This window comes from Phasianus colchicus, chromosome 4, assembly GCF_987193195.1.
Source record: "Phasianus colchicus chromosome 4, bPhaCol1.hap1.1, whole genome shotgun sequence".
NCBI classification, from domain to species: domain Eukaryota; kingdom Metazoa; phylum Chordata; class Aves; order Galliformes; family Phasianidae; genus Phasianus; species Phasianus colchicus.
In genome coordinates, this window is record NC_143439.1 from 47,273,806 (window position 1) to 47,299,506 (window position 25,701).

Here is a 25,701-nt window from a genome sequence, read left to right on the forward strand (position 1 = left end):
AGGACCATTTATACATGGACAAATGCTGCTGCTTTTTCAGTTTTCGGTTTTAATGAGCGTGTTTTCCCCCTGAGAGTTAAAAAAGGAGAGGGGCAGAAAGAAGCATGCTCTCTGCTCATTCAGCTGGCTGCCTATTCCGGTTGGGTGACTCCCTCGGGATGCTGACGGTCAGGCAGGCCCCGCTGCGGTGGTTCTCCCCGGCGGGACAACGCTGCCACCTGCAGGACCCCGACAGGCGGGCTCTTTTCAATGCATGCAGCCTTGCTGAGGAGAGCGGTGTGTGCTGCCTTTGCAGGCGGAGCCGTAGCAATGTTACGATCCTGTGCTGCTTTTGCATTTTTAATAATAAATACAAACCCCATGAGTCAATCTATCGGTGCAAGGGGATGCCTGCTGGCCTCCTTCCAAACCAAATGTGGAGGTATGCAGACACGTGTTATTTTTTTCTTTTTTTTTAATAAAGAAAACTGGTAATTCACGTGAATAAATTCAGAATTACCACAGCTTCTGTGTTTGAGTTTAACTTTTTTTTTTTTTTTGTCTACTCAAACTCATTCTGTTGAAGTGATTTTGTAGCGATTCCATTGCTTGTTTTCTGATTTGGAAGAAAACAAATCAAAACCCACTTATCACATGAATCATTGTTAAAGTCAGCAGCGGTCCTCTGTGTAAAATCTCCCAGTAAAAGCTGGTTGGATGGGGATTAAACCTGGAGCACATTAAATTAGTTCCAGTCAATCCCAAGCAGGCCCAGCACTGCTTGCTTAAGCAGGCAAAGCGGAAACAGGCAGTTTATAACAAGGCTGGTTTAAGATGGTGGGGTTCATTTGAAGAAGATTTATATCCCGCACTTATATAAACATTACAAATGTGGGCTGCAAGCAGGAGGCAAATCTTTATCAAAATCTGTTTAGGAGCTTTTTCATCGTGAATAGGATGGACAGCGTGTACTCTTGTTTGAAGATTCGCCAGTATTTGTACAATCATCTTTCCTCAGCACTCCAACTAATTAAAATACAGCTTGGGGTGGAACAGCAAGACCACCACCCAGTGATTTGTTTGGAGCTAGCAAAAGTGACGACGGCTGAGGTAGCAGAGGGAAATTATTTGGAAACAGGAGAAAAGATTGTCCCAAGACTGGTTTAGTTTTTCTGTTGTGATCACTGCCCCCAAAATAGAGGAACTGCTGTGTCCTGATTTATTTTTTTTTCCCCTCCCATTTCCCAGTGGATGCTGCAGTTCTCAAACAGTAGCACGGAAATTCCATGGGTTTTGTAGCCATTCTGAGGACCTGCCGAACCATAGGGCTGAGGTTTTGCTCCAGGAACACTGAGAAAACAGCTTTGGATGTGAGGGTCCCAGCTGATGGTTGGAGCAGCTACTCATGTTATAATATCTGGGAACAGCTTCGTGTGATGGTATCATTTTTGAAAATTTATTTTCAGAAGGATTAAATATGCATACATTAGTGCAATAAATATCTATTTTTATTTTTAATAATAGCATACAGTTTTATTACTAGGTCTTGTAATACCATTTTACTTTGTTTATTTAGGGTATATGTCATAAGAGTTGTCCAAATCTGGATTTAACAAAGTGCCTTTCATATTTCATTTTATTGTTAATAAACAGTGTCTAAAAGAGCTTTGTGATACCATTCCGCCTTCCAAAATAGGATCCAAGTCCCAGACAAATGACTTAAAGTATTTTGTGAGTTTCAATATATAACCAAGACCCTCTGGATTCTCTCATTCAGACGATAGTTACTCATGCCTCTTCATTTTTGCTGCTGTGTGCCTCCATATGGGATATCACTTATGTCCTGAATGTCTGATTCTCTTGTCTCACAAGTAGACTGAAAGAGGGCCTGTTAGAGAACCAGGAGCATTCTGTTCTGTGAGGGGGAAGAATTTTCTAGCAGTTGCCAAAAAAGAAATTTTTATTTTTCTGCTGTGCATGAGGAGCTGTGTGCAGTGAAGCTTGGAAGTGCTCCAAACTGAGGTGTGGGCTTCCAGGTAGGATCAATAGAAATTACATCAAAGTGCTTTGTTTTCTCTCTTGCAAGACATTTGTGCAACAGTGACAGTGAGGTAGGTAGATTTACCTGCATGGGTTGTTGAAAAACATCCTGAGTGCTGAGGATACTCAGGCTAAATGGTGTACAGTAACTACAGTATTCATGGGAATCATTTAATGCACTGAATGTTATTGATTGTCCCTGGGCATCAGCCCGTCCAAGCACATGAGGTGTGAGGAAGCAGCCACTACTGCTTATAGGTGGAGAACAAGCAAGAGGCTAGCAGTTGTACATAGAGTTGAGTGTTGCTCTCCTGAAGATGTTTTGGTTTTTAACGTTGCACATGTATACCACTTACTGAAATTTGAGATATTCATTTGAAATAATTTTAAAAAATAGTTGGTGTAACGATAGTTTAGGATACATGCAGACTCTATTCTTATGGCTGTTTTCTTCCTTGTTGAAATGACATGGAATGTGCATTTCCCAGATCTTCTGAGTGAAACTTAAGAAATAATTCCTGCATGAAACAACTAGAAAATACATACAAAAGTAACTGAAAATTTCTGAAGTCCTTAAATGTTTGGAATGACATGCATGATTTAAGTGTTTTTGAATATTGGGACCAGATGTCTTGCGCTCCAGTCGGCTCCTTTTGCACAAATGTGCTATCAGGAGGGAGTTGCACTGACTAAGGTACTCGGCTGAGTGGGAGGGAGATCCCACAAAGGACAGAGCAGGGTTCACTTTTCTGTTCACAGCTGGTGCTGGAGGGATGGACCGGGAGGAGTTGTGGCAGGACTCAGCCCTGCAACCAGAACACTGTTTATGCAGCTCTTGTAGCTGGCAGTGGAGAGCATCTCAGTGCCTTCTCACAGAGCAATGAGCTGGGGAGAAAGCACATGGGCCAAATGGTTGGAGCATCCTGACTGAACAGCAAATGCTGGGCATGCTTTCTAATAACCAGCATGCTAGAAGGTCATATACCCATTCACAGGCATACCTAACTGCAGGCTTGCGATCTGTGTGAAGTCCTCAGATTTGAGGACTCCTGCTTGGTTAAGGAACTGATAGTACAGCTTATGTGTAGCTCAGTTAAACTTTGCTTGGAAAGATAGAACTGTTAGCCTCTAGGAGAGGAGCAGGTTTCTGAGAAGAGATTAGAAGATTAAGAAAATAATGGAATTTTAGATTTTTTTTCATTGTAACTCTATGATACTAGAAAACTAATTGCCATTTTGTCTATGCCTGTATTTCACTTGATGTTTCATACTGTCATTAGTTTTTATGACTGCTGTTCTTGCACATGTGCAAGGGAAAAAAACGTACACCCCTACTCAGATGTGTCACTGTTTCACTGTTGTTTCTGCCATCCACTGCTCTCCAAATGATTATAACCTGCATGCTTATTAATACTAGTAGAAAACTGGACAGAATTAGGTCTTTCACTTGATACATTTTGTAGGATGAAAAGAGATACAGCTGTGTGTACTGTTTCATTTTTCCCAATCTGAAAAAGGGATAGAAAATGTTCTTCTTTATACAAACCATACCATAGTGAGCATCCTCCAGTGAAGATGTCTTGTCAGTGAAAGATTCCTTCCACACACAGAAATGGACTGGGGGACACATAAGTTAAAAACCTACTCATGCATGTGACATCTGCCTTTAATCACCATGAAAGTCTGAGTTCTGTTTAAAGCATGGCAGGCCTTGTACAAGGGCTAGAAATGTCAGTACTCTATTGTGATAACATTTACTGTACTGATTAACAACCTCGGTGCTCTGCAGTGGACTGACAATCTGCCTTTGTATCTGCGTTTTGCTCATCTGTCTCCTTCCTGTGCACTGAGTGGGGTGTGTGGGCAGAGCACCGGAGTTGTCTCATGCAAAATGTTCCATGTTTATATATTTTGCTTTGTGATTTATACCATATGTTCTTTGACTATCTGCATACCGAGGTGTAAAATAGTGTAAAGACGATACAAAATTGTGAATTTAGCTGATGCTTTAATTCCTATCTACGAAATGCGATCCAGCTTATGAACTCATATGATCATTGAATGCAAGTTAATGTTTTATGTCACCGTCAAGTTTCTTGACTCCTGACAAGTTTCAGTTCCCAACATTTTGGAATTTTGGTAAATTCCAACAGTTTCTGGCAGGTACATTTATTTTGGTGATAGATTTTCACTATGTTTCTTGGTGTATTTATTAAGAAAATGGACAAAATAAAAGGGATAGAGAGGAAGAATGCTACTTTGCTGAGATCTACATCAATTTCCCTTTGAAACTGACAACAAAAAGTTGGATTCCAGAGATACTGTGCAGTGGTGCATGTTTTGGCCAAAATAGTACCTTTATTTAACATATTTAATGTACTAGTATAATCTCTAATCTAAAAGCCTTCAAGTATATGTTTGATCTTAATGTAGATGGAAGTGTGATTAATGTGATCCTTTGGCGCTAATTGACTAGGCACTGATGCAGCAATATATGATAGATATCCTTCTTGTCTGTTAGTGTCAAACATTTACGGATGGAAGCTGTTTGGATTTGTACAGGGAAAAAAGAAAAAAAGGTGGATGGTGAGTTAGTGTGCTCACAGACAAAAACAACCAACAGAAATCTGAAAACAGATCTTCAAATGAACCTATGTAGTAACGTGGAGTCCAAAATCCTTTTCCATCCATTTGGAATAGATTTGTTCTCCCATATTACCTTTGTCCCAGGCAGTCTTATTTTCTCCCTTCTGCTACCAGTGCCCACCACAGACAGGCCATCACCAGAAGTCTGAGGCTTCCCTGAGGAGTTCCTGGAATGTCTGGAGTTAGACTGAGTAGGAGTGAAAGACGATATAAAGAACAAAGGGCTGAGAGAGAAGAGGTGCCTCAAAAGGCAAGGATGTGGCATAAGATGGGGTTATTTTGACTGTCAAGCGGTCTCCTTTTATAATTTACTGCTTTGACAGCTTTCACAGCATGTCCAGTATTTTAGTATGTATTACCTGATCCTTTCTGCTATTTCAAACTGATTTTTCTCTCACAGCCAACAATTCTTTTCACTGCTATTAAGTACTGTGCAAGGAGTTTATGGTTTATTCACCAGATGCATTTAATGCATGTGCTTTATTGTGTGAGACCACGGAGTTTGTGCTTTCTGCTTGTCTTCTGTTATTTGACCCTCCAAAGTCTTTCTGAAATATGCATGCTGTTAGAGGATCTCCACAAATTTAAGAATTGAAAAGTCATAGTTTCAATTTTTGTTGATTCTGTTGTGCCTTTCTTGACTAAAGAGCTCCCTCGTTCTCAGAAATCTTCTTCTGTCTGAAAAATCATACACAAAATGAAGTGTTATTTCTCCTTTTGATAAGCTAGCTCTCCTTCTGGAGAAACAACTCCTCTGTTCTGTAACTCTCCTCAGGATTATCTCTAGTTTTCTACAGCTTCTTAGAAATGTGTACACTAGAATTGGGCATAACATATCAAAATCAGTCCCAACAATGCTACATGCTGAAATAAATGTGCTCCCTTACTTTTTTGTGCTTCCCCTGGCTATACATAGTTTAATTCATCCTTTTGCTATGGCTTTATGCTCAGATGTCAATTCTGAATTGAAGATGTAGGCTGAGCTATTTTGCTTTTTCTAACCATACTTCCTACATGACATAGAGAAAAGAGAGCAGGGTCATATGATACTCTCCGAGGCTCAACCGTTTTGAGTTTGGAACAGATGTGAGTTTCTGTATATTTACTAATATTTGACAGAGGTGCTTTTTTTTTTTTCCCTCTACAAATTTTCTGTATTCCATCTGAACCGCCATAAGAGTTTAGTGGCACAATAACCTCTTGCAGGGAGATCTGTATTTTAGCACATTGCATGAAGAACTATCTTAATCTTGTTTGTTTGTTTTTGTTTGTTTGTTTGTTTTGGACTGGCTCTTACCAGCTTTGTTTACTGACCCTTATTTCCTCTGCTAGGACATTGAGCACTCAGTCCCCACCTGCCTTATCATGATTTTTCAGACCTGCTGGATCACTTTTTTTTTTTTTTTGTCTCCTAGACAGAAGAGTTCTAAGTGGTGATGTGAGTTAGGGGTTCATGTTCTTTTCTCTGTCCAAAGTATCCCTCAAATCCTTTTCAATAAGCATTTTCCAGGAATGAAGTCTCTTCTTTGGCAGATATGTTCTGCACTGCTGAACAACCGATTTGGTTGCACTATATTTGCTTGATTTATTCCCCATTTATTTGTTTTCAGGCCTTGTGTATTCTTATCCTTTGTTTTGTACTGACTGAATGTTTTCTTGTTGTTTTCCTCCAAGGTGATTTGAGCTTTAACCTGTTAGAATGTTATGTTATTTTCATGTCCTTTTCTCAGCATTGAACCCCTACTATCTTCTGACATTTTTCACAGTATTCCAAGGCTATTAAAAACAGGCAACATCAAAAATACACCTGACGTGCATAGCACCAAAATCTTTCTCTGATGCATATTTTGTCTTGAGTGGGCACATACTGCTTTTTCATTCTTCTGACAGTGTTCACTGTGCTGATTCATGATTCTATGTTTATACTGAGCCCGTCTGTAGAAGCCATCATAGCTAAAAGCTTTCGACTGAGTAGGTTGGAAGTTTTCCATTTGAAACTTTTGATGAGTCTCTTATGTCAGACATGCAGTGATTTGAGTAAAATTGTCCTTATACTTGCACAGCTTTGTCTAATAAAATCCAGACTTATTAAATATCATTTTTTTCAGCATCCTGTTGCTGTTGAGCCCCCATGAACCCATTAAAATATCTTAACACAGCTGTAGACTAATGGTTTCCAAAAAGAGGCAGGAAAACTGGAATTTCTGAGGTAGTGATACATCTCCAGACAACATAACTCCTTGGGATGAGGTGATTTCTCTACTGTGGAAGATTAGATATCACCACATTTACTTGAAGCTTTTGTGGTGGCGTTTGATTTTTCTTAAAATGTTTGTGTATGTCCAGCAATTCTGACAGAAAATCAGCTACTGAATCTGCCTGTTGTAATGCAAGAAACAAAAATAACTGATTATGTAAGACTGTTGAAAATGGGAAATTTTTACCAAACAGCTGTGGTACTCGGTAAAGACAAGGGGGAGGTGGAAAAGTGATAAGAGGAAATGATGGTGTTCAAAATACAATTTATTTCTATGCCCTAATGAAATTAGGTTAAAGAAAAATAGTGGATTGTACTTCTTTGGTTATAGGCAGAATCTAATTGTTTAGGTCGTGACCATGAGCTAATGAGTTGTTAGCTGAAAGAATTGTCCAGAGCCTTTTTTTATCCTGTTTGTTTTGTTTTCAAATCATACTGTTTGAACAGCTTCTTTTAAATATTTGTGGTGTTATCACATGTTAGCTGCTAAGTGTCAGTGGTGTGCTTTTGTAATTATCCAGGACACGTGTTAAAAAAAATCTCTGACCAGAAGAACTTGTGAACATAGTGCTTTCTAAAAGCTTTATGTTGTAAGTTATTTTTTCTGGTCTTTGACTCATCACTGTTTTGTAGTAAATACTCCCATCACAGATAGATACTCAACAGGCATAAATTGGCCAAGAACTGTTGATATCTATAGTAGTAACTGATAAATGCCATGTAAGAGTCTGGCAATATGATAGTGTATTGAAGAAGTCATCCAAAGAGCAGGTGATTATATAATTTTCTTTTCTATCCCTTGGCAGACTGAAACTAGTTCATGAAAGGCTTTGAGCCAGCACTGTTGCATGAGGAAGCAATCCAGTCCTTAGGTTTCATGGATGGTGTAGCTGTTTCTGTGGCCAAGAAATAAACCAAATCTTTTTTAACACAGTCGCAGAAACACTTCAGCTGACAAAAATGGAACAGAATGCTGTGGGTAGAAGACAAGAATGAAAGAGAATTGGGAGAGCATGCAAATTGGATGAATCTGAATCCGTGTATTTGGCAGCATGTGCCAGGTTAAAAATAGGTTTTCAAAAGCTTACTGGTATTATTTTATTCGCTTTTTATTTGTTTACATTACAATTTAAGGCTCTATCTGCAAGAACTGGCTGAAATTGTCTGTGCAGTTTTGAGAACATAGGTCCTGAAGCAATCCATAGAGTGGATGGTAAGGGCATGAGAGGGGACAGGAAATGGAATTGGCTTTGTAGAAACATTTCATTAACGAACAGAGAAGTGTCTAAGAGAAGTGACAGAGGAGACAAGTTCTTGATGCTTTTTTACTGTGCTTCAGAGAACTTAATTTTTTGTGTTTTGTTGTGGGTTGGCTATTTTTTTGTCATACTGTATGAATATTTAAAGAGAAGACAAAGGAAAAAACACATTTTTACAAAACCTATTTAAGTCAAAACGATATTTGCATGCTAAGATCATATTTACTGATGTATAGTGTCAAATTGACGGTCACCCAAATCACACGTATCACCATAGGTCATTTTATGAAAGAGAAATAAATGAAATGATTCTTTATATGGGATTAGAGAATACAGACATCTTCTTATCAATATAAGGAATTGTGTGCAATCAAACCAGAACATGATGTACTCAAACAGCACACAGTGGCGAGCAGCAGAACATCAGCTTCTGACTTAAGGTCAGCAGAGCACTGAAGGCAATGACTCTTCCTTAGCTTGGCAGCCTCTCTGCTTTTTGTTAAGATGATTACTGCTCCAGAGAGCTCTTCTCATCGAAGCATCTGAGCTGTTTTTGCATACCCACGTGGTCCCTTGGTAGTATTGGCACTTTTTGCAGCCAGAATAAACACTCCAGTTTGCCTTCATCTGGATGGTAGGGTGGCATGGGCTGCATGCCAGAATCCTGAAATATAGGAAGTCAAACTCAGATTAAACATTACAAGTCAGGTACAGCAACATTAGAAAGTTGCTTACCCCACAGTTATGAGCCCTTTTTTCCTAAGTTATCAATACAAGCAGCTTTTATTGAATAGGTCAGACATCTGCATGAGATTTGAGTGGACTTGTAGGGATGTGATGTTGAATGGTCTAAGCCTTCCCTCAAAAAGCTGTTATTGAGTGTCAGTTGTACACGTGGCAAAGCTGGAATATGGTCTCTGAAGGCTGACATTCAGGAGCATAGGGCAGTCAGTCAGCCAAGGGCTGATTCTTCTTTAGGTTCTAACTACAGCTGGGCTTTGTTTTTTTTTTTTTCCTCCAATAAATCCCTTGCTATTGTGAAGCCCTTTGGTTCACATTCCAAAAAATTCTGTTAACTCATGCAACCTCTAAAGGAATTAAAAATGTTTTGCTTCCTAAACTGATAGCCACTAGAATATTTACATAATGAAGTAGTCTCTGAAGATTTATCTCCTCCTTCCTCTTGGATGTTAAAAGAAAATAAATTCCACTTGCTTGAAGTTGATTTTTGCTTTATATTTTTAATGATGTGTTGGAGAAAGTGGGCTGGATGGGAGGGGATTAGGGTGCCTTGGTTCTCTTCTCAATTTTGTCAGGGACACGTGTTAATTCATATAAACTCTGACCCTATTCTTCTCTTCCTCCTCCTCTGTTTTCTGTTGTGTAAAAGATGTCTAACGATATGTACTCGTTTAGATTCTCAGGATTTACTTAGTACCTTTCATAGAAATGCAAAACTGAGTTTATTACACTTCCTCCTAATTCCTCTCGATCCTTTAAATCACATTTCAAATGTCAATTTTGAAGCACAATATCATATTCACTATTTAAAACTGAAAAAAGATTTTTTTTACTTCACTATTCTCCTGTCTGCCAAAACTTGAGCCTTTTGCAAAAATCAGCAGATTGACGTCAGTTCATTTACCCTTAGGGATAGTAAATTATTGCATGGCTTAAGTTAAAAAGTAAATAAGTAAGAAGGGTGGAGGACAGACATGGAAAACAACAGAAATCTATCACAGACTCTCCCTGGATTTTGAAGAGTGTATGATTATAGCATTAAAATGTCCAAACAATGCAACTGAGCAGAAGGCATTAGAGCTTGGGCCTTAGTTGGCTCTGAATTAAGCAGCGTTAATGTTTTTATACAGCCCTTAGAAAGCTCAGACTTGACCTGGTTTTATTATTTTTATTGGCTCCCTTGATGATAGACAAATGGGGCTAACCTGAGGCCAACATAACCTGCAGGAAATTTGGGTCATGGGTAGTTACATTTTTAAAAGTTGTGTTTTAGGGTTGTTCAATCAGGGTAATTGATTGATGGTTCCATGGTGCAGGGAGCTCCTAAATCATCAGAGGTGGCCAGATAATGACAGTCTGCTAGTGGGTTTTGTTTGAGGCACATTTCTCAGCTCCCTGTGGAGCTGTGCTCTGTGCCAAAGTTGTATGTCCCTTTTTTCATATGTGCTCCAATCCAACTGGCCTGTTCATACAAAACAGCCTCTAAACTTGGCAGTTGTATTTGAAGTTCTCTGCAGCACCATTTCCCAAGAGATAAGGGAAAAACATTCCAAAGAAGTTCATACCCCAGGAAGACCCTATGTATATTCTGAAGTTAATGTCTTATTATAGCTTTTTAATTTCTTTTTCTTTCATTTTTACTTTGAAGATAAAAGGTGGCAATTGTTGCTTTAAGTTGTTGAGTTTTAGCCGTTACTTCAGTAAATCATCCTGAAAGTTTAGACAGAAATCTTTTTTTATGATATATGTTTGAAAGTTTTCCTAAGAAGCTGAACACATGCACTTGCAGAAGCGACCAGGTCCTGAAGCAGGAGCTGTTGATGTCTGACCTGTGTGGCCACGTACCTTCTCAATGCTCCAAGCATTCGGATCATTTGTGCATTGAAGACAGCATATCCTTTACAAGAGCTCACCTTTGGTATTGTGGTATGCTAGGAGATATTTAGAGATGGGGTAAAGTAGAAGGTTTGTGTGTTGAAGAGGGAGCAGATGATGTGCCAGTTTATGGTGTTGAGTGCTTTGCATCACAGGGCTCCTGCTACTTAAAGGTGAATATAGATTATTGTAGATTGAAGTTTGTCATCTATTCCAGAGTAACTCCAGATGTAGGTTAATCTTCAGTTCTTGAATTTTTAGGAGTGGTTGGGCTTGTTTTTTGTTCTGAATGACTTCCTCCCAGTAGTTGCATAACTCTGAATTCCTTGCAGTTTTGTCTTCTCCCATTTTAGCATCCGTATGATCTGAAATTTATCAAGTGAGCATACAGCTGAGAATTCATGTATCCAAACATATCACGTTTCAAAAAGAGTGCAGGTAATACTGAATTAAAACATGACTCATCGGAAATGTTGGGACATTTCTTGCCTTGACTTTAGTGCGGCCCCTCTGCCAACGTGTGACAGCCCAGCACCAGCAACAACAAAATGGTCATCCAAGCAAAGCAGAGCTATAACATGGCCATTGAGGCAGAGTACAGCTAGCATTTGCTGTGTGTGTGATGTAACTGCCCAGACGCATGCATGAGATCAAACCCTCCTAAATTTCTTAAATGTTCCATTTTCATTCCCAAATGCTTATGACTACAGGAGCTTTGCAATTTAGTGCTTCAAGTCCAAAGTTGCACTTACTTGTTAGGTTTAGCATATGGGTTGTTAGAAATATTTTATTTAAGGTGTTTATTTAAATACAAGAGCACAAGTGACACTAAATTCCCTTGAAAGGTGGGTCCATGCCAAAACTTGCATCTGTGTCAGGAACTGGGTGGGGCACAAAGCCCTTCAAAAGTGGTGCTTCCTATAACACCAGCTGCAAAAAAGTTTTCTGAGAACCTAATTCCTGCTTTCTTGGGATTGAATGTGTAATGGATCAGCGTACAAAAATTAGCTTATGAGATGCCTGTCGGTCTTCTGTGATTCAAAGATTCTTTGTTCTAAAATAAAATACAACCAAAACTAGGAACCCCTGAAGAATGTCATAGAACACACTGGGGACAAAACTTCCTGTTTGTGTGCTCAAAGACAGGTATGAAATCCCTGACCAGCTCAGTAGTAAAGTAATGCAGTTAACTGTGATTGCATGACCTTGTATAAAGCTGTATAAAGCTGTATCTCTTTCTGTTGTTTATTGTTTGTTTATTTTTTGGTTTTGCTTTTTGTGAATTTATTTAAACATTATTGGCTGTGGTGCCTATTGTCATGACCAAACTGTCTAAAGTTACTGCAGTAACAACCAAAAAAAAAAAAATGTTTGCAGATTTGATTATGAGGGCTATAGGATATTCAGTGTTTCCCTTTAAGCTTAAATTGACCCACATATTTTCTATGGAGCTGTTTGCTGACTGTAGGGTGAAGGGCAGAGTGTGGAGGGTGGTATTGCAGACCTCTGGGAAGGGTATGACTGCTCACTGCTGCCGTGTGGGGACCTTGCTGCCCTCCTCCCACATCTCCCTTCCCAAGCAACAGCAGTGTGCTCCTGCTCACCGTGCACTGACCCCGCTTCTTATCTGATCCCACTGACAAGCTTCAAGCCAGCTCACAGCAGAAAGTGAGTGCGTGGACATTTTATGTGGTTGTTCGTGTAGCAAGGATGGCAGGTCACTGGTAGTAAACACTGCATGGCTGTGAATGGCAGAGACCTGCACAGTGTGTGTAAACCCCAGCCCTGTCTTAAGTGGATGTCAGAGTTGTACTTCAGGGGATTTGTATCCGAAGTCTCCATTTTACAGCCACGGAAAAGCTCTACAAATCTTCCTCCTCCTATAGAGCTGAGAAGAGGCAAGCAAAAATTTCAATTTCTGAGGAAATGCCAACATACTCAAATTTCTCATCCTTTTCTCAGTGCCAGCCTGTCTCTCCACAGTCGCTTTATGACAACTTCTTCTCTTGCTCTCCCTTTCCACATGACCTTTACCTTTTTGACTTCACAGCATTGAAGTGCTGTGGGAATTAATTTGACCTACATTGCAGAGAGTGTTTTTTCAGTGGGAAGGACCCCTGCAACAGCAGCAGAAACGGTCAAGGGTGCTGTGAAGGAGGAACGAGCACACACAAGGCAGGTGATCACTGCCCTGCAGGAAGACTGTCCTCACTGCTGTCATAAGAAGCCACACTGGTCACTCAAACCACACGCTTCACAGGTGGTTTCGTCTGCTTCTAATTTTCTGGGTTTTTGACCTGAAAGCACAGGGTCAAATTTGCAGATGTGCTGAGAGTTCCCGCTAGCCATTGAAGTCAATGAGAGCTGGGCTTTGAACTCCCTGTTCCAGTACAAAGTCAGGGCCAAGGAGGAGGCCCAGGATTTGGAAGAAGTGTTCAACCTTGGGCTTTTTCCAATTTAATCCATTCTGAAAAGGCTGGTGTTCCAGTTCTCTTATCGGTACATGGAGGAGATCTAATCTTTAAAGGCTTTTAAAGTGCTAGGATGCTGCAATTGTGAGTGACAAGGAAAAAACTTGTAGGAAACTAATCAATTTTCTGCTTGAGCAGTGATAAGTCAGGGGACCATATGGTGACAAGTGAGAGTGCAAATATTGAACAATGTTTCATTAAATAAACACTGCCTACTCTGTGTACTGCATGAGACAGCAGTCCACTGGGGAAAAAAGCTGTGGAATATGTCTAGGGACTTCCTGAAAATATATTAAGGACACAGATTATTGCTGCACAGGTGGGCCTAATCCTGAATAGCTGTTGATATTAGCTCTATGTCTAAGCAGCATTCCCTCTTGTCGTTTAAATAACATTATTTTTATGTAGACAGTAAAAATCGTCTGCTAAAGCAATCCCCCTTGAAATAGCAGATAGTTTGCAGACCGAGCACTGAGGCCTAGTTCTGCCATCCTCTGCCTGCAAGGCACAACAGCAATAGCAGCAGTACCATGAGTGAGCTGGATCCCTCATACAGGGTACTTCTGTCTCTCTTCTCTGAATGATACTGGTCCTTCTAGGCAAACAATCTAATGGCAGCTATAGCCAGTGCTATTTAAGGAATGCATAGAAGAATTCTGGGCTCTTTCTGCTGACTGTTCTTCTCATATTTTCCCAGAATCCACATCTCTTATACTAGGGATGTTGGAGGATGCATCCCTCACCAGTCCTTTCAATGTACATCTTTAGGTCTATCATTTGGGAATTTGTCCAGTTCCTTTTCGAACCTGTTGACTTGGTCTCCTCAGCATCCTCTATTGGTTCTGTAGTGCAGAATGTGTTGACTTCTACAGTGAGCTTATTCACCTCTGTCATTTTGTAAGCTTCAGTAGTATCTCCTGTTCACTCTTCTCCTTGCCAGACTGAGGAATCCTAATGTTTTTAGATTCCCCTTCTACCCCAAATCACTGCAGAAATAGCAACTCCTGCAAATGCAGGTACTGTGGTATGTCCAATGCTAACTGGTAAGACATATAGGGTCAATCTGACATAGTCTTCCTTCTGTTTTGCAGACTATTGGAGAGTCAGAAATGCCCAGCGTGTTGAACCAGTTACTGCCAATGATCAAGTCTTACAGTGAGAGGATGCAAGATGATTATACCTGTGAGGACTTCTTTGTCTTGTTGGTGTACATGTATTCTGTGGTTGGAGAAATCAAAAATGGAGAAGAGCTGGACAAAGCTGAGGAAGAAGTGAAGAAGGCTCTAGTCAAGGCAATTTGTGATGAACCAGAGCTGTCTCCTTTGTTGCAGAAAATAACAGGTAAGATTCTGCTTGTGTGGTGAGGATTTGGATGGTGTTGAACGTGGGAACTAGGAGGAGTGTGTAAAAGCAGTTTGACTTGCCTGTGGTGCAGAGAGTATGTGAGTCAGCATGAAGATTTCCTGTAGATTTTTTCCATCTCTGATGTTCATATATGCCAAATACTGACAGGCAGTGCTTGAATAGTGCTGAGTCCAATGAAAGCTCTACAAGTTATTCTTTTTGTTAGAGATTGGCTAAGTTTGTATGTTTTTCTAAGGTAATCTTTTCCACAGTTTCTTTCATTGATCAGTGTAAAGTTGACCCTGGGAAGTCAAAATTAATTCTGGAAACATATTCAGTGAACCACAGTTGTTTTGTGAATGCTAGGAGCTGGTCTGTCTGGCATAAAAGAAGAAATGTGTCTAAAACCAACATTAAGCTTTTTGCTGAAACAACATGAACATTAGCCTTTAAAAACAGCACAGTAAGCCTTTTCTTAGGTGAGCACTCATAGGATAGGAAAGCTTTGACCTCTTGCTGTCAATGTCACATGTAAAAAAAAAAAATTAAAAAAATAATATTAAAAAAAATCATTTAAATGAATGAGCTATGGTTTGAGCGTGGCATATCGGAGTAGCAGAAGAGATCTCTACTTCCTCCTGTCATTTTTCTCAGCGTTTACTAATAGTGAGCTGGTCATTGACTAGGTCACCTTTGAGACAGGGAGCATGCAAATATAAATCAAAATGTTGCATGGAGCTTATAATTGAAAGCCTTTGCCAAGAATTTGTTCAAGTGAGGAATCTCAAGGGTGTTGGGATTATTTTGCTGTTGGTTATTCTGCTGATATTCCCAGTGGACAATTCTGCTTCAGAGTGCATATGTGTTCTGACTGATCTGCTGTTGCTTTATGTGTAAAATACTGAAATTATTAGAAGATTCTTACTGTAGAATGGGCAATTTCAGCCATATTTGCATTGTTTTAATGTTTTAATACTCCTCACCACAATGCCTGCAGTCTGTAGCTGTGTGTACCTGGCAGTATTTCATGCTTTTTGATGATACTTTCATTGTCCTGGTTATCAGTATGGACTGCACACCTTATCCACTACATGGTGTTTCAGTTGCAACTTCAATGGTGTTTTCTACAGGATGTGGTGCAGTCCTACCCCTCATTCTGAAAAAGCTTTTCCTCATATTTTACCCTTTTCCCTGTAATACTCTGTGTTCCATTTGTCAGTTTCTGTTTGTCATGCCTAAGAAAAGTGGAAGATGATTTGAAACTCAAAAACTTCTGTCAAGTACCAAAGTGAAGCCACATCTCTGTCTCTATAGAGGCTTCCCTTGTTGCTTTCTCTGGTGGTCTCAGTTTATCAGTTTATGTAGTTGCAAACACAGATGGGGATAAAAATATACACTGTGCTTGTGTTATGTTGCATAATCTATAATAATTCTAGTATTTTATGAATATACTTTTGTGCTAGGTTTCCAGTGTGATTATTTCCTGAGTAAAAATTTAAATATCTAGGTGCTCTTGCTCAGCTTCCAAGAAAAAAAAACATGTGAACGAATGTTTCAGTGCAAAAATTCTTTGTTTTATGGAATAAAATTAATTATCTGTTTTTACATAACTGTCTAACTATTAGAAACACATTGTGGGAAGCAAAGCAGTTATCCTTATGCTAAGTGTTTGTTTTGTTATTTGAGGCATCTGATTATGAACTTCTGAGTTATCACACCTGTGTTTTGTATGGACTGCTTTGGAAAGTTTAAACATTTGAAAATAGATTAAAATATATATATGTATTTTATATATATGCATATATGTATATATTTTTTTAAGTAATCGTGGTGAGCTGACCCCAGCCAGCAATCATGCACCCACCCAATCTCTCACTCTTTCTCCTCTTCCCCTCATGCAATACGGCATGAGAAAACAGGAAGAACAAAACCAAGAAAACTTGCAGGTCAAGGTAAAGACAGTTCAATAGGTGAAGTAAAGAAAGGAAAAGCAACAAGTGAAGCAAAGGAGATTACTCACTACTTCCCACAGGCAGACTGATGCCCACTCAGTTTCCAGATTATGGCCAAAACCCTGTCATCGTCTTCTTTCCCCGGTTTTTATGCTTAACATGATATTATGTGGTACAAAATATCCCTTTGGTCATCTCAGGCCACCTGAGACAGCTGCATTCCTTCTCAGCCTTTTGCCCACTCGAGCCTACTTGCTGGGGAGGAAGAGTGGGGAAAAAAGAGAAAGCCTTGACACTGTGCAAACACTGTTCAGCAACAGCCAGAACATTCATGTGTTATCAATACTGTTTCAGTCACAAATCCAAAACATGGCACTATAGGGCTGCTGAGCAGAAATTTAACTCCATTTCAGCCAGGTCCACTATGGAATCTTGATTTGTGGATGGTTTTAGACCAAGCATGTCATTGGTATGTTACAAACTTTCTACCACAGAACCAGGTCCTTGCAGTCTTCCATTTCTATTTCTGTTGTGTTTAGGAAAACCATGTCTGTGTTTTTTGTACAAGTGGGTGATGATATTACTCCTTGCTTGCATACTTCCTCATTTTAACAGCATTCTTTGTTTTTACATCTGATTTAGAGTGACAGTTCTTTTGACTTATGCATAAAAGAAAAAAAAAAAAATTAAAATCTGTTGTTATGACCAAAAATAAGGATTGTCCTGATAGGGAGCTATGAAATGGAATTTCCAGGAATATGCCTTCAGTAGTTTTCAAGCCTTTTTTCATCCAATAACTTGTTTTCTTAGTAGTGGTGGAATTTGCTGAATTTGTAAATTGCTGTATTTGCTGAACAGAGTACTTGAGAAGACTGACTGAGGAAACATGAGCAGTCTTAGACATGCTATGAACTACACACCCGAGTGTTCCTGTTAGCAGCCACAAGTTGGGCCATTTTCATAAATTCAGTCCAGCTCTGCAAGTCAGATGCAATTGCAGATCTGGATTGTTTGTGTTCTGGACGTACAATGTTCTCCCAGCATTTTACTTAAAGTCAGAAACAAAAGTAAACCTTTGCTCTTAAAATGGTCACTAAAGTGAATGGGTGAATTGGACCAAAATCAATTTCAGTAATTCTTGCAATGTCTCATCCATGAGTAGAAGACAGCAAAATGTTCACAGTCTTTTATTTTGAGAGTTCCATCAAGATAAATAAGGCAAGAATGTTAAATTAGACTTATCAGGCCAGAAAACGAAGCCAAGGTACTGAGTAGATACAAGATGTGTGCAGTTGGATTACTTGTCAGCTTCAGGTTCCCAAGTGAGCCTGCAGTTCCTCAACATTGGCTCTGTTCTCTGCAGCACAGCTGCTCTCACTGAGTAGCTCAAAGGAAAGCAAAGCTGCAGGTTTAAGTTTCAAGCACCACTAATGATGTATGATTGGACAGTTTTTGTTGTAGTGACAGATAGCAAAAATCATTTTTGCCTTTAGAAAGGCATACAAAAGTTAGGCTGCAAAGCCAAGCACTTCGGAGTTGAGAAATGCCAGTAACTTCATTTCCCATGCAACCATAATTTGACTCCTGTGTGTTGTTCTCAGTTTCATGATTACATAGTGCATTTTCTATGAGCCTGAATGGACTGAGTACCATGGAGAACCAGAAAAATACAGCTTCAGTTATTCTTCCACATACAGTGTAAATATTAGCGAGTAAGTAATGCTCTCCATGAGATATTCAGCAAGTGTCTTCTACTGAGTCTCATTTTGCAGTCCATGAAGTTGGCACCCTCAGCTTTTTCTGGTTCATTTGGAACAAAGATGTTATATATGTTTTCAGATACTAGTGATTACATTTCCTTGAACAGAGAGGACTTTGTCCTTCACTTCCCTATATACCTTTTGCCTGATGTATCAGCTTTGTTTTGGATCTACCACTGTACTAAAACTGCTTTCTGATACTTGATCAATTTAAGCTGAAATTAAAAGCCACATCTCAATAGTGGCTCTGCACTGCTGCCTTAGCCTTTTGCTTTCCTTCTTTTTGCAAAGCATAGAAGGTGTGCAATCTTGACATATACTCATTTATATTTTCTTTTGTTGATCCTTCAGATTCACTAGAAAAATAATAAAATGTTGTTTGTTTTTATAATTTATTAAGGTTTTGAGGTCAAGCCATCAGTCAAAATAGTAGTTGGGTATATTTGAGCTATCTTCTATTTCTGTAATACTTGCTAAGTACAAACTTACTCAGCTTGCCTGAGCTTATGCCCTTAGGAAATGTTCAGCAATGTGACTGCCTTGCAGAGCTGGTGCCACTGCCCCAAAAGATGTGGCTCGGCAGTGCACACAGGACTGTTTGTACTGTCTGTGTTAATGTAACTGGGTCGATATCTGCAGCAGTGGGAAAGAAAGGGATTCTCAGAGATGTCTGTATGAATAGCTGGACGCACCAGATTTCCCTAAGGCAGCCCAGGTTATTGCAGCACTCCTCAGAACATGCTAAGATGCTGCACTTGCGTAAGCTTATATTGTGATAGATGCATAAGCACTTGCCATTTCCTAGCTTTCAAGTGTTAGGCTTTTCAGCCTTACCCTTGCCTGAACATATGTTTTCTAAAGTATATGCACTGCAACTACATTTTGCATTTATATAACACCTTACTTCTCTGAAACACTAAGAGTATCTTGTAACTGTTAATTAAAATCAAAATGCAACGCATTAGTGACCCAACGAGACATAAGAAGACAGTAATTTTTGCATGCATAATAACAAAAATATGTTGATGTTGTTGTGTTTGACAGAGCTGTTAAATAATACAGACTATCTTACTGCCTTGGGTAATAACACTGAATGTAACAGTTCCAAGATTTCTCATGGGCGCAATTTACTGCAGACATATGTTCTTCATCACTGTTTCCAGCAGAATGTTACAAATTGGAGGGGAAACAGAATAGACCAAAACATAATGGATAATAACGCTTTTCAACAGAATGTTGGTTCTAAGGGTGTTTTTGGTGGGTCTTATTGGCAGTCATTTAAAAAAAAAAGTAAGTTGTAAAATATCCTATTTATTTTATCATCTAATCCATTTATGTGGTCTTGTAAATATCCATGTAGAGCTTCGTACCCTCAAAACACATACAGAACACTAACAGAGCCATGACACAATCAAAAATATATTTTTTCAGCTGGTCCAGTCCAGCTGGAGAATTCTGCTTCTGTATGTAGGCTACCTGAAGGTACCATTGCTTCATACTCCGAGCAAGTCCAAAAATCAATACTGGTTTTGCAACAAGCATGTCCATTACTAGATAAGGAGAAAACAGAAATGCTTGCTTTTGTTTTGCCACATCCGTGGCTTTGCTGCTGTTTTGAAACAACGATTTCCCAAACCTGGTTCTCTGGTGGGCAGGTAGCTACAGAAGCATTTCCTTTGTTGAACTTATAATGTAGCTCTTCCAGTTGTGATTGAATTCCTCTCTTGAGGGACACAGCAAGCCTTTCTCTTTTTCACATCAGAGATGTGGCTCAATTATTGCTAGTGATCCCTTGCAGTTCAGAAAAATATCCTGAAACTACAGTCAGACCCAAGAGCAGCATCTCTATGATTTGAATTTCTACTTGATTTCAAAATGATGGCTTTTATCAAGAGTATTTCTGTGATACAGATGAAAATGTCCACTAGTTCAGGCTATTCCTATCACAGCCTTGTATTATAGCTTATTTCTGGATAATCCATTGGTTTCACAGCAGACCCAGTAAAAGAGCTAGTGATTATGAAATAATCTTTTTTATGAAACAGTCTTTTTTTCATTTTGCCCTTAATTGAGAATTTAGTCCATCTTACTGAGAGACTTTTTTTTTTTCACATTCTTAAAATCTAAACACATTCTTAACAGCAACGTGCAGACAAATTAGAGGAGAATTAATCCAGTATTTCTATGTAGGATAGGCATTTATTGAGGAATATAACTAGTCCCTATTTATCCAAAGCAAAATAAAGCTGCAAACAAATTTCTATTGTGACTTAAGGAAAAAACAGAAAGATTTAAATGAAAAACAGTCCCTCCTGAATTTTCAAAGGAGTGTAATGCAAGAATTTCAAAGTTACTCAGCTCTTTATGTTGAAAATTTATGGGAGTCTTAAGCTGTGCTGTCTTCCAGGCATTCTTGAGCTTTCATTTTGCCTGTTCATACTTCAGGATCTCTGTATTTGTGCTGACTGTGCACAAGATAGGAGTAGGGTGCTGGTGCTGAGTCCTGCAGGGCAGCTCTGCAGCCTGTGCGGGGCAGTGGGTTGGTGCCAGGATGGCTCCTGCTTCCCTGTGTGTGGGGAGGCTGCCTGCAGCAGGGTCAGCAGATAGGGATCAGTTCCCCACCACAGCTAGGGGCTATAAACTAAACTGTTTATGTTAGAAGTTCATAGAGGGGGTTACAGAGGATGGAGCGGATACCTCGACAACATTGAATTGCTGAACATTTTGAATGGATCGACAAGCTACTCTTTGAAATACATAATAGCTTCTTCTCATCCCTGACACTAAACGGCCATTTTCCTGCACAACAGCTTTGCACTCCACTTAAATGGCAAAGAACCTTTTCTGCAGGTTAGGCTGCTGCTGTATGGAGTGCAAGCTGTGTTCTTCAGGGCCTGTCCCTATCCCACAAGGGAAGGATGGCCATGTCCCAGACCAGGCACTCCTGGAGGAGCGTTTCCTTCTGGCGTTACTGAATGACCTCACGTATGCTCTGCTGCTGTAGCTATATACTTTTATCCTGCCTGTGCTGAGATTATAACTATAGTCAAATGAATCCCAAACCATTTGCTTCCCAGTTTGAAAATGAGTTCGTTGCTCAGGATGTTTTTTTCCTGTTGCCCCAGCTGATTCTTTAGACAGCACAAACAGCCCTCCTTCTAGCTGGAAGGGGCTCTGTGTAACACTAAGCATGAAGACAGCCTCCTAGTATCTGTGTTATTTTCTTGGTGCCTTTTGGCCATGATCCAGTGGAAAGTATTTGCGAAGCACAAGCCCTGGAGGACGACTAACATTTGTCCTTCCAGGAGCACCAGAAAAACATGAGGAATGCTGCTGCCTGCCTGCGTGATCAGAGCTGCATGAGAACTCGTGCAGTCTAACCTGGAGATGTTCCCACTGCTTGGACATCTTGGTTCTTTGCTTTGTGATAGTAGAGCAAAGGGAAAAAAAGATATCTTATATACATGATGTGGTATCTCATTTACACGTGACATGATACCTCATTTACACAAACATCAAAATGATTTTCTGCTGAAGACCCTTGAATTCTCCAAGACCTCTGTAAGTTTTTGCTATGACCTTTTTAAAAACTTTTTTCCATTTCTTCACAAAACCCAAGGGTGACAAGCCAGCCATGCCAGCTGTTGCAGACTTTAGGCTTTGCAATGCTGCCTGGGTGGATTCCTGGCTCATTTCCCAGCAGAGAGTTTGTAGGTCCCTAAATCTGGTGCGATGCTCAGGGGTCGTCTGCACTGTCTCTGGAATTGCGGCAGGAGATGAAACAGCCTTGGTGCTGGAGCATTCCCCACTGTTAAGCAAGTGGCACAGAGGGTTTCTGGTAAGCTGTTTGGGAGAAAAACTGTTTTCCAGTCAGAATCATAACTTTTATATATATATATATATATATATATATTTTTTTTTTTTTTTTGCATGTCTTAAAAAAATTGGGCATATCTTAAAAATCAGTGGTAAAAATTTGTACTACATAGTTGTTAAGATATCAGACTGCTTTGTACAAATGCAGAGATATTTTGGTTGCATTTCACAGTGTACATTAAAATGCATGATAGAAGACCATCCCAATGGAAGCTCAATGGCTGAGCTTTTTTTTCCATTTTTTCCGTTATTTAGTTTTTTTTCCTTTTTTCCCTTTTTCTTTTTTTCTCATTTTCCCCTTTTCTCTCTTTTTTTTTTTTCATTTTCTTTTACTTACTTTTTTCTTCTTTTTTCTTCTTTTTCCTTGTTTTCTTTTTTTTTTCTTTTTTTTTTCTTTGTTTCTTTTCTTTTTTTTCTTTTTAAGCTTTCATATGTTGCCTGTTTATTTTGTCTTCAGCACCTGGCTCAGTTGGCTCCAAACTGGATAGTAATTTTCATTGAAGTGTTTATAACACGAAGTCTTTTTTTTCTATTTTAACATGAGACATATGCCTGCAGCTCTGCAGGCCTCTGACTTCTTGCCAACTTAGCAAGACAGCCAACTGAAACAGGAAACTGATATGGTGCAGTTTTCATTAATGATTTGTGGTATTTTTCAGCATGCAAATCCAATAGTATTTGAAGGATGCTCCTAACATTGAACATCTCTTTGCTTTAAGCATAAAATGAAAACAGAAACTGCTTTAGAATTAGGAAACTTTCTAAAAGGTGCTCTTCTTTGTACATGGCAAAGTGAAATTCTTTAATTCATCTTTCCATGCAAGTAACTTCCTTGCAAAACATTCAAGTTTTGGCATATTGTAAAATTATGTGTAAATTCCTGCTGTTTTGCAGAGCACGCCCAGCCTGGCAAACAAGAAATGGTGAAGTATTAAATAACCATCAGATTACACTTTTAAAATTAAGAAATAAAGAAAAGGCTTGTTTGTGGTCACCACCCATGTAACACAAAGTGCACAGACACGAATGTTTTGCTAGAGACACAAATGTTGAATTGCTTAGTGTAGATTGTAAAATTTTACTTTGTTACCTCTTGGTGCTTTCTTGTGGTGCTTTCTAAGTATCCCGTTATAGTTTTTGTCAATTTGGCATCTATTTTAAATACCATGTTATGTGCTCAATCTGACACACCCATTCTGAGCAATTCATCGGTTGGTGATTCCTTGAAGCTGCCCCTTTGGCAACACACAAGGACAGGCAGCGTTGCCTCCACTGGGACAAGGAGTAATAACTTTCAGCTTTAGATATTTGTAGTTGTTTTTGCCAGCTCATTGGTGGCTGTTATTCTCTCATGCTTTCCATGTTTTATTGGGTTGATTTCTGTCCTTTGAATTTTGAGTAATCAACCTTCAGGGTAGCAATCTATGTGTGTTTTAAGGATGATTCAATATGCTGGAATATAGTATTTCAAGAAGCAGTTAAGTACACCTTTGAGATGGAATCATAAAGCTGTATATTATCACAGTGGGAACTCAAAGAAAACTCTTGAATAATTGGTATGCCTTTTTTTTTTTTTTCAAAATATTTGCTATGTTGGTTTTCTTAGCATTTCAACATCAGAATCAAATAAGGCAAATAAAAATCACATTTAATAGAAGTTATAGAATTTAATAAATACTCAACAATGTATGGCTTAAATATGCATCACTTGCATGGGCACCTCACTATTTTGCATGCTCTGTTTTTTCCCTCTTCATCTTGAGCTTTTGGCTCTGGAGGTTATATGTTCATTTTCTCAGTATAATCAAAATAATTTGCTTTCACATGTACTATAATGAAAGGTCAGGCTCTTCATCTACATAAATCAGTGTGAAAGCAGCCAGTGCTCCTCCTGCTTAGAGCAGTGCTGAGGAGAAGCTTAAGGAACAGATCAAGCTGTTGTGATCTGTAGATCAAGGCAGATGTAAGTGGATAGACAGGATTAAACACTTTCATTGATCTGTCAACCTTACTAATAGAGATTTGCCATTTAAAACCATCCTTACAGGAGTTGTTAATGCTCTGCTGTTTTGGTTTCAATAGCATCTAAATATTGCCATGTGCAGCAGAAGTTTAAAAGTGTGATCTTGTTTAAATGAAAGCTTTTTCACAGATCTTTGCTTAGGTAGTCAGTGATTGCTATAAACCTTAGAGACAGATCTGTCGTGGTCTTTTATTTTAAACCAACACATAAAGTGTGCTCTCGTATTCCCTTTCTCCCTATTTGTTCTTGTTTAGTTATAAATTTTATAGTTGAATAAAAGCCACCTCTGATGGTTAAAGTTTAGGTCAAGTTACATTTTGCTATGACCCTCCTGCTCTGTTTTGCAGACTCTGAGACTGTGGTCTGGTGAGGCAGGAAAGTTCACAGATCAGAGCCTAAGGATTTTTTTTTTTCCATTCTTTCCTGGATATCCTTTAGTTGGGCAAGGAAAGAAATGTTTGAAAAACTGGATTGAATGATTTCTATTAGCCAAGAGTTTTGTGTGAATAACAGAGGAATGTTTGTGTCCTACATAATTTTAGAAAGCAGTATGCGCCACTTAGGATAGTTTACAACCAGATGTCTAATTCTCTTTTAATTTCCCTCTTCATTCATAAAAATAAACATTATTGTAGAAATACGTGCCTGATGAGAGGTGGTAACAGCCAGTCATAGCCAATTAGACACATTCATTTACTCGAAAGCAATACAAGTATGTAATTGGCTTCCATGGATTTGTGTTAGCATGAGGAATACGTGGATATAAGTCCTGGACTTTCTGGTTTATTCAAATGCTTCTGGCTTTGCTTTTTGGTGCTGTGTATGCATATCTATTATAAAGATATGTGTACACCATTTGTACTGATGCAGCTGCATGACTTTCAAGTAAAGTAGAGGAAGAGAAAGATGGATTTACAATAACAAAACCATCTATGGGGAATGCTTTAGCCACAGGTGAAATGCTGCTGCTGGTGCACCAAATAGAGTGACCCAGGTTAATGAATATTAGTGTGTCTGTGCCCAAGAAGCTCCCTGGAGATATGCCATGATCCTGTTGGGATTTCTGCCTTTCTTCCTTATGTTCTCTTAGAATGTTGAGCAATTAGAGAATATATAGACGTGGCACAGGTACCCTTGTGTTAGCTGGAAGGAGTTTTATTAGAAGAGAGGCTCCAGATTGGGTAAATGTAATCAAATAAAATTTTGGAAAGAGCCTTGCTACCAGTGTCCATGCCTAATAAAGAAGAATAAAAAGTCAGAGAGAGTCCAGTTCTTCATCATTTTATCTTCTGCCCCTTTTTAACATGTTCTCTATGTTCTCTCATATTCCTGCAACTCTTGTGTGCTAAATGAGGCAGGAATCCTCTGGCTGAAAAAATCTCGCAGACTAATCAACTGCATCCATACCTTGATGTTGTCCATGCTGGGAACCAGAATTCTGGCAGGCGTTGACTTTTGAGTGCCTGGCTTCACATACT

The 25,701-nt window shown here is 39.2% G+C and overlaps 1 protein-coding gene across 2 annotated transcripts in view; it reads left to right on the forward strand.

The window, feature by feature from the left end:
* The window catches only part of SCFD2 (sec1 family domain containing 2), a 180,284-nt gene that overhangs the window by 61,218 nt on the left and 93,365 nt on the right, over positions 1-25,701 (forward strand). For both annotated transcript variants that reach the window (XM_031588583.2, XM_090139441.1), the window contains exon 5: positions 14,360-14,609. In XM_031588583.2, the coding sequence (XP_031444443.2) occupies positions 14,360-14,609 (250 nt within the window). The remainder of the gene's footprint in view (positions 1-14,359; positions 14,610-25,701) is intronic.